The sequence below is a fragment of the Penaeus monodon genome, chromosome 38 (genome assembly GCF_015228065.2).
Source record: "Penaeus monodon isolate SGIC_2016 chromosome 38, NSTDA_Pmon_1, whole genome shotgun sequence".
Lineage (NCBI taxonomy): Eukaryota > Metazoa > Arthropoda > Malacostraca > Decapoda > Penaeidae > Penaeus > Penaeus monodon.
In genome coordinates this window covers 23,987,601-23,997,600 of record NC_051423.1, presented here as the reverse complement: position 1 = coordinate 23,997,600, position 10,000 = coordinate 23,987,601, and the positions used below count along the sequence as shown (strand labels likewise).

Here is a 10,000-nt window from a genome sequence, read left to right as displayed (position 1 = left end):
TGACGAAGACAGAGTCCCAGTTGTGCGAGTGCAGCAAACCCTCGAATGTCCTCCGAGTGTAGATGATGGAACAGGTAAAGAATTTATCTTATTATAACCAGCTTTCAAATCCTTACTTTGATTTTTTTATTAGGACACAGAAGGCAGCTGATAGGGGGAAGTATAATTTGCATATAGATGTTACATCTGACATGACTTTAGGCCATGTCCGTGGCCTAATGTTATATATATTGTTTACTCTCAATATGTAAAATGACCTTGAAAACAAGTAGGTTGCTTATGCAACTGATGTTAGTATCTCTGTATGTATCTTCCTGATGAATTAGAAAGTTCATATCTGGACATTGGCACACTTCTAAAGTTTTTGGTGTATAAAGGTGAACTCGACAAAGGATTTGTGATATGTGTAAGCAAGATGTTGAAGATGGGTACCCATGTCGTAATTTGTATGGCGGGAGCATAGATGTAGACGTTTTGGTCCCTCCATTTATATGCAGCAAGCAATTAACAGGAGACGTGGTAGCAGCCATGCGGGAATGGTAGTTTGGGTGATGTTTAGAGCACCATGAGAGCCCCTTTTGAAAGAAAGGGGAATAAAGGCCTGACCACTGTAGGTCCAAGATGATACTGGCCTGGCTGCCTTACAAGGGTATATTGAATGACAGCTAGGATGAATGAAGGTATTTTAGTGTGTCGAATACAAAACAATACATTGCATATCATAAGATGCAGAGGTTGCACTGCGTGTAATGCAAGGCGAATGTAAAGAATAAGCATATAAATCAGTGATCGCACAACGGCAATATCAGAAGTGACACTGCCATGAGAAATTTGAAATTCGTTACAGTCAGATCATGGTAGCAATGCGCTGGTGCCTTGTAGTTCTGAATGCTATATATGGACGAACAAAACACAAAACAAAATCTTATGAATAGTTCAAAGTGTGATGAATTTGATACAATACGAGGGTGGATCAAAAAGTTTGTGGAAAAAGGACAGTATGAAAAAAACGGTTTCAGTTATAATGTTTATTTTTCAACAAGTGCTCCATTAAGGTCTTCTGCTAACGTTGATACCAGCCTTTAATACAGTCTGAGTAAAACTGAGGATCATGTGATCTGAATAATTTCAGAGCAGATCTTTTTACAACCACTGGAAAATTGGTACCTTTCAATTATTTTTTAAAGTTTGGAAATAAAAAGAAGTATGGGCTAAATCGGGGCTGTAAGATGGATGTCGGACGATTTCCCATCGAAATTCACAGCTCTTGTCTGCCGAGCGCCACGAGCGGGTGCATTGTCGTGGTGGAAGAGGATGCAGCCTTCCAGGACGTTTTTCTGAATTTTTTTTGGACAGTTTTCTCAAAACGCATTCATGATTAGCAGATGTAATTGTTTTCTTGCTCTCGAGGAAGTCAATCAGCAAAATCTCCTCTGCATCCCAGAAGACAGTGGCCTACTGATTCAGTGGTTATTCACCTGCTCTTTTCAGTCATGTCGCAAACAGCATCAATGTTTTCTTCACAAACTGACGTTGATGGCCTGCCACTGTGGGGCTCATTTTCAATATCGTTCCTTCCACTTCAGAACCGACTTATCCATTTGTAGGTTGTTGATTTCTTTGGGGGCATTGTCACCAAACTTGATCCAGAGCGTCAATGATTTGCCTATTCTCGCCGAGTTTCACCATGAATTTAATGTTCTGGCCTCGATTTTGATGGATTCCATTTTGCTTGAATGGTGCCTGACTTCCAAGTGGCGGCGATGCATTATTACCTGCATTTAAGGGTTCACGTTTAAACACATTATAACACGTTAGTACAAGAATGTTGAGGTGCACTAAAATCAAAATCCTTCCATGAAATTTTTAGCTATGGACTTTTTCCACGAACTTTTTGAAGCACCGTCGTATGTATTATTAGAACTGCTTAATTTTCCATCTAGTATGCATCACTTAGTATTTAATTGATTCTGCCCCATGATAGTGTACAAATTTGGAAATGCTTCATTTCACTGATTACAAAGCTACCAAATGACACTGTTAACCATATTGTAGAATTGTTGGATATTAAAAGATAAACAAACGAATGAAAAGTAATTGATAAAAAGACAAATCGAGAATATATTTTTCATTCTCTTTTTTAATGAGGTGATGACAAACTTCGTAAGTTGATGATTACTGGTGAGTTGATAGCTTGAAGTCGATAATTATCCGATGACCGACTTACTGGTGATGATGATTAATTAGAAAACAGAGGTGTTAGTCAGCAATATTACATTCAGTCATTCATAATCATCCTCTAAAAAGCATGTTCACGATAACAAGAAATAAGTGAGAATAGTACCTTCTTAGTGAGTAATCCCCAACCAACCCTTTTGATTCTTTTATTAGTCATGGCCTTTCATATTTTTCGTTTCCCCACATAGTTCTGTTCTGTTCAAGATCTCTGAGATTGGCAGCTTAGCTAATAATATTAAGAACAATGACAATAAAGATGATTGGCCAAAGCTAGTAAAATTCTTTTCAATGCAGGTTCCAGAGCTGTATCAGAACGTCGGAATCTAGCAGCTGAATTATGCCCCGTGGATGCTCCCTGGGGACCGGAAGCCTTCGATGACTCCTACTGCAAGGAAACAGAGGCATCGCAGCCATGCAGTGGTCGAGGAACCTGTGCATGTGGAGAATGTAGGTGCAATGAAAGGACTGACCCACAGGAGCTTGTTAGTGGGCAGTTCTGCGAATGCACCAACTTCCTCTGTGATCGATACAACGGCGTTCTCTGTTCGGGGCCCGACCATGGCGAATGCATTTGCAATAAGTGTCAGTGCAAACGTGGATGGGTAGGAGAAGCCTGTGAGTGTGAAGACAGTGTGGAGAACTGCAGGAACCCTGACACTGGAGAAATTTGCTCAGGCCAAGGTATCTGCGACTGCAATGCGTGTATATGCAGTGCTACAGAAGATGGGAGGTATTCCGGCAGGTGGTGTGAGGACTGTCCAACCTGTAGAAGCAAATGTTCTCAGTACAAATCTTGTGTTCAATGCCAGGCCTTTGGCACTGGTGATTTAAGCGAAGAAGAGTGTATGTTTCGGTGCACGTTATTCAACTCTACAATGGTGCAAGTTGCCAGAGAGGAAACAGAGGGAGACCGTTTATGCACCTTCTTTGACGAGAATGAGTGTCGCTTCTACTTTGTTTATGGCTATGACGAAGACAGAGTCCCAGTTGTGCGAGTGCAGCAAACCCTCGAATGTCCTCCGAGTGTTGGTGATGGAACAGGTAAAGAATTTATCTTATCATAACTAGCTTTCAAATCCTTACTTTGATCTTTTTTTATTAGGACATAGAAGGTAGTTGCTAGTAGGAAGTATAATTTGCATATAGATGTTACATCTGACATGACTTTAGGCCATGTCCGTGGCCTAATGTTATATATATTGTTTACTCTCAGTATGTAAAATAACCTTGAAACAAGTAAGTTGCTTGTGCAACTGATGTTAGTATCTCTGTATGCATCTTCCTGATGAATTAGAAAGTTTATATCTGGACATTGGCACACTTCTAAAGTTTTTGGTGTATAAAGGTGAACTCGACAAAGGATTTGTGATATGTGTAAGCAAGATGTTGAAGATGGGTACCCATGTCGTAATTTGTATGGCGGGAGCATAGATGTAGACGTTTTGGTCCCTCCATTTATATGCAGCAAGCAATTAACAGGAGACGTGGTAGCAGCCATGCGGGAATGGTAGTTTGGGTGATGTTTAGAGCACCATGAGAGCCCCTTTTGAAAGAAAGGGGAATAAAGGCCTGACCACTGTAGGTCCAAGATGATACTGGCCTGGCTGCCTTACAAGGGTATATTGAATGACAGCTAGGATGAATGAAGGTATTTTAGTGTGTCGAATACAAACAAAACATTGCATATCATAAGATGCAGAGGTTGCACTGCGTGTAATGCAAGGCGAATGTAAAGAATAAGCATATAAATCAGTGATCGCACAACGGCAATATCAGAAATGATACTGTCATGAGAAATTTGAAATTCGTTACAGTCAGATCATGGTAGCAATGCGCTGGTGCCTTGTAGTTATGAATGCTACATACGGACAAAAAAAAAAAAAAAAAATAAAATAAAAAATCTAATGAATAGTTCAAAATGTGATGAATTTAATACAAGATGAAGGTGGATTAAAAAGTTCGTGGAAAAAGGACAGTATGAAAACACAGTTTCAGTTATAATGTTTATTTTTCAACATCTTGCGCTCCACTAAGGTCAATTCACTTCTGCTAACGTTGATACCAGCCTTTAATACAGTCTGAGTAAAACTGAGGATCATGTGATCTGAATAATTTCAGAGCAGATCTTTTTACAACCACTGGAAAATTGGTACCTTTCAATTAACTTTTAAAGTTTGGAAACAAAAAGAAGTCGTACGGGGCTAAATCGGAGCTGTAAGGTGGATGTCGGACAATTTCCCATCGAAATTCATGTAGCACAGCTCAGCAATATTACATTCAGTCATTCATAATTATCCTCTCAAAAGCATGTTCACAATAAGAAGAAATAAATGAGAATATTACCTTTTTAGTGAATAATACCGAACCAACCCTTTTGATTCTTTTATTAGTTGTGTCATTTTATAGTTTTCGTTTCCCCACATAGTTCGTTTCTGTTCGAGATCTCTGAGATTGGCAGCTTAGCTAATAATATTAAGAACGATGACAATAAAGATGATTGGCCAAAGCTAGTAAAATTCTTTTCAATGCAGGTTCCAGAGCTGTATCAGAACGTCGGAATCTAGCAGCTGAGTTGTGCCCCGTGGATGCTCCCTGGGGACCGGAAGCCTTCGATGACTCCTACTGCAAGGAAACAGAGGCATCGCAGCCATGCAGTGGTCGAGGAACCTGTGCATGTGGAGAATGTAGGTGCAATGAAAGGACTGACCCACAGGAGCTTGTTAGTGGGCAGTTCTGCGAATGCACCAACTTCCTCTGTGATCGATACAACGGCGTTCTCTGTTCGGGGCCCGACCATGGCGAATGCATTTGCAATAAGTGTCAGTGCAAACCTGGATGGGTAGGAGAAGCTTGTGAGTGTGAAGACAGTGTGGAGAACTGTAGGAACCCTGACACTGGAGAAATTTGCTCAGACCAAGGTATCTGCGACTGCAATACGTGTATATGCAGTGCTACAGAAGATGGGAGGTATTCCGGCAGGTGGTGTGAGGACTGTCCAACCTGTAGAAGCAAATGTTCTCAGTACAAATCTTGTGTTCAATGCCAGGCCTTTGGCACTGGTGATTTGAGCGAAGAAGAGTGTACGTTTCAGTGCACGTTATTCAACTCTACAATGGTGCAAGTTGCCAGAGAGGAAACAGAGGGAGACCGTTTATGCACCTTCTTTGACGAGAATGACTGCCGTTTCCACTTTACTTACGGCTATGACGAAGACAGAGTCCCAGTTGTGCGAGTGCAGCAAACCCTCAAATGTCCTCCGAGTGTTGGGAGTGGAACAGGTAATGAATTTCTCTCTATCACTATCGCCCTGTTTACCTGTTTATCACTTTCTGTACATTCTTACTTTGTTTTCGACTAGAAGGATGCAAAAGGCAATTGATGATGAAAAGTTTTTCATTTTACTTCTTGTATGCTTTTAGGTAGTGTCCATGGCCTTATTTTTTCATCTTGTTTTATGTTTGTATGTAAAACAACCAAGTTGTTTTCTTACAGTACTAATACTTTTATCTTTGAAATTTATCTTACTCTTGACTTATGAAGTTATGATCTTGAAGACATCACATTGTGCAAAATCTTGTGTATGAAATTTAATTCAAACGATACTTTAACTCATGTGTTGTTAGACCCCAAGGCTTACATTTTGGGCTGTGTATTTTTTCCTTCTTTGTGTTCAGTAGATTCTTTTTCATATTTCCTGTGTATGGTTTAACTCCGTGCAGGTTTGGACATGCTTTATTCTAGCTGCCACTAAACTAGGGAATGAAATTCCTAACCATAATAGGGAATTGGTGTATATTAAAAAAAGTATACCGTGAATTATATTCTCTAGTAATGATGTGAAGATGCACTTGATGAGATAGTGATGATGACACGTTGACAGCTAGATGGGGGATGATAATGATGTACTAACTACGATGCTCAACAACCTCATATGTGCATTTTCCCCTTAAGAAAAAAAATGGTGTAGTGCCTTTTGGGTGTGTTTACAAAGCAACTAATAATTTCTCTTTGTATATGGGGCTGTCTTTATTACTTCCATTTTTCATTTTCCACTTTTTTATTTTCCTAACCATGCTGGTTTTATAGCTTCTGCTTTACTTTTTCAGCACTGATTTAGCTTTCTCTTCCCCCCAGGCTCATAACACTGAATTTTAGCTGAGTTAGGTGCTTAGCTGAGTAGTAAAGGGGCATTAACAGCTGTAGATGTAACTGCTCAGACCCAGCCTTTTTTTATGTAGATTCCGCGCCTGCATCGTATTCAGAATTGGGGAGTTTACCAGAGTTCTGTTGTACCATTCATAGATTGCCCATAGTTCCCCTGTAAGTCCACTTCTATCCAGTGATCACGCCAGGGTTTTCACTTGAACAATTTGAGGGAGGAGTGTGTTCAGGGATTTATAAGGGCTATCTCTGATCATTTCATAACACTCAGGAGGCTGATGGGCCCTATAGTACTCTAAGAGCATTGAAGTGAAATGTGTGATGCAGCTTAGGAATCCATTTGCCACTGGCGACCACTCGATAACAAGGAAGAAATAATCTTGTGAAATACTAGAGGCCATGGATGTGGTTAACACAGCTTAATTAGCTGTTGATTGGGACCAGCATCAATCCCTGGCATGTAGGAATAGGGCGGTTCTGAGGAGGGACAGGGAATGCATATTGGTAACCTTGTAAAAGGTATAGGCCATCTCTTAATTAATTTTCCTTTATTTGCCAACCGATCCCCTAAGAAAGCCCCCAATGCCCTCCTCACAGCCAATTTGCAAGGATGCATCCTGAGTCTCAACCCTTAAAGAATAATGCGTGACACTAAGCTATGTAACCCAGAATGGGCTAGTTTATGGAGGGTTATCAGCTGACCTGACCTCGACCCATCAGGGCAGTATTTTTTATCCAGCCATCTGTAAAGGACTTCCCACTCGCCATCTTGCTGCTCCATGGATGGTTTGGGGGTTGTCCTACATGCTTACCCCTGCACTGTTCCCAAGACTGTATTAGTATGTATAGTGCTTATTTATTTCAGTGTGCGGGACAATACAGGGTCAAAACTGTATAATCTATTATTGCTCCAGTAGACTTGTAGGAACCTGTATCATATTAAGAGGGAGGTTCTTACAGCTGGTGGATCTCGACCCCACGATTGTCAAGGTACACCAGCGATGACTTCGAAAAAACGTGAATACACATTTGGGCCTTTTGAAATCCCTCCTTTCTTCTCCCACATTTAGGCTATTCAATTCTTTCTCTTCTTCTCAACTGTCTCTTCTTCTCCCACGTTTGGGCCTTTTCATTCGTCTCTTTTCTTCTCCCACGTTTGGGCCTTTTCAATTCTTTCTTATCTTCTCCCGTAAGTGTGTTTAACTTTATTTCGTACATATGCAGCGCTATTGCATTGGTTTGGGAGAGAATGATAATTATGGTGCAGTTTTTATTTTCTTGCTGTGATATTTTCTAAAACACGAAAATGGAATTACAGTTGCTGGGACCCGTTCTCATCTATGACCATCTTCCAAGGGATGTGGGTGGGGGGGGGCAGCGAGGCATTACCTCATTGATAAGCAAATACAATACAGCATTCTTTGGAAGAAAAACCCACAATACAAAAACTATTGAAAATGAGTCTCATTTTCAATAAATCTAGTTTTTGTATTGTGGGTTTTTCTTCCATTGTATCAGCACGGAAGAGTGTTTTGCTATTCACAGCATTCTTTAATATGATAATAAAAAACTCTTAGTTATTATTAGAATGAAATTTGTGTTAGATATTACCTGTCATTCTGATCATTAACTTGTGATTTCTTCCAGTCAATGCCACGAAGGTCTATTTTCTTCATTCTCATTGGAGATTTGTTTACTGAAAATCGGAATTTCGTTCTTTTTTCTCAGACCTCATGTATTTTTGTATTAATTTGTCTCATGCTGCGCACTTATAGAGTCATTTAAATTGTGATGGAGCATGGGTAGAGCTAAAAAAATTAATAATGAAGAATAAAAAGTAGGCCCATTGATTGGTTGTTTATCGTTGTGGACACCATGGACACATTGACAGCCCATTACTCTGTGTTGGTACATTCATTTGGCACAAAAATGGAGAATGCAACACGAATTTCATATTAATTGTATCTCAGCGATGTAGCGATATAGCCATTTTGCTAACTGATACTCCATTGCCATGAACGTTAATCTTTTTTTGTGAATTATTCTTCGTGAAATAAATCACTCATTGACACGCAATTGAAAACAGCGAGCTTTTCACCAGTAAGTTGCTTTGTCTTAGATGTATGCTTAAAATCCGATGTTACAGTCAAAATAGAAATAAGGAGAGAGAGAGAGAGAGAGAAAGAGAGAGAGAGAGATCAGATATATATACATTTATCTATATATCTAACCGGTAAGTAGGCATATCTCGACTTGATTCATTAATATATATATATATATATATATATATATATATATATATATATATATATATATATATATATATATATATATATATCCGTCTAGATGAATATTCATCGGGTCGGGCCTATCACAATCTTAACAAACTAGCCGACTGTCTCTTTCTCCCTCGAGAATCATGACCAGTGAACAGTAATGGGCATAGATACACAGAATTGTCTGAAGCGAAACCTATGTATCGATAATTGAATATTGGCTAAAGCGATTCCGATTGTACGAGGTCAGGTAAAGCGAGTTCGATGCCAATACATGGATCCGCCGATACAGCATCACCGATACTTTTTTATTGTAAGAAAAAATGCAAACTGATGTATATATATTTGATTTGGATGTCTGATACACTGTAAAAAGTGACTGCAGCAGAAAAGAGGAGGGAGTGAGGGAGGGAGGGAGGGAGGGGCGGGGGTAGAGAGAGAGATGGGGGGGGGGGTTAGGCGAGAGAGGGTGGGAGGTAGAGAGAGAGAGAGGGGAGGAGGTAGAGAGAGAGAGACAGGGGGGAGGTAGTGAGAGAGAGAGGGAGGTAGGGAGAGAATGAGAGAGGGAAGTAGGGAGAGAGTGAGAGAGGGGAGTAGAGGGAGAGAGAGAGGGGGGAGGTAGAGAGAGAGAGAGGGGGGTTAGGGAGAGAGGGGGGTAGGGAGAGAGGGGAGAGAGAGAGAGAGAGAGAGAAGGAGAGGAGAGAGAGAGGAGAGAGGAGAGAGAGAGGAGAGAGAGGGAGAGAGAGAGAGAGAGAGAGAGAGAGAGAGAAGAGAGAGAGAGAGAAAAGAGAGAGAGAGAGAGAGAGAGAGAGAGGAGGAGAGAGGGAGAAAGAGAGAGGAGAGAGGGAGAAAGTGAGAGGAGAGAGGGAGAAAGAGAGAGGAAAGAGGGAGAAAGAGAGAGAGAGAGAGAGAGAGAGAGAGAGAGAGAGAGGAGAGATAGAGACCTGGAACTGGACCTGGATGCGAGGACGAGCACAGCTCCAAAGATACCTGGATGAAGACCAGAAAGTAGAGGAAGACTTGGAAGAGCAAACACGAAGATGGAGAGAAATGCTTGGTACCAAGTGAAGGATGGCGTGAACTAAACTAATTCCACTGGAGACCTTGATGTGGAAATCCAGAAGCCTTCACGAACGAGCACAAAAGGAAAAATGGCCAGCTAGGCAGAACCAGGCAAAGTGGTCACCCCTCGAGGACGACAGATCCGTGGTGCCTTAAGCGTGAATATAAAGTGCGCTAGAGTGAACTAGGCTACTTTATTGGGGCTTATGAAGTTACCTAACCTTAACCCTCCAATAACTGTCTAAACAGAACATCCCACTCTC

At 40.8% G+C, this 10,000-nt stretch overlaps 1 protein-coding gene across 1 annotated transcript in view; it reads left to right on the top strand.

The window, feature by feature from the left end:
• Window positions 1-10,000, top strand: part of LOC119596761 (kielin/chordin-like protein) — a gene marked incomplete in the record, with an annotated part of 23,634 nt that overhangs the window by 7,658 nt on the left and 5,976 nt on the right. The window contains 3 exon segments of the mRNA XM_037946086.1: window positions 1-74; window positions 2,533-3,279; window positions 4,770-5,516. The exon segment at window positions 1-74 is cut by the window's left edge and continues 664 nt beyond it. Coding sequence (XP_037802014.1) covers window positions 1-74; window positions 2,533-3,279; window positions 4,770-5,516 — 1,568 coding nt within the window.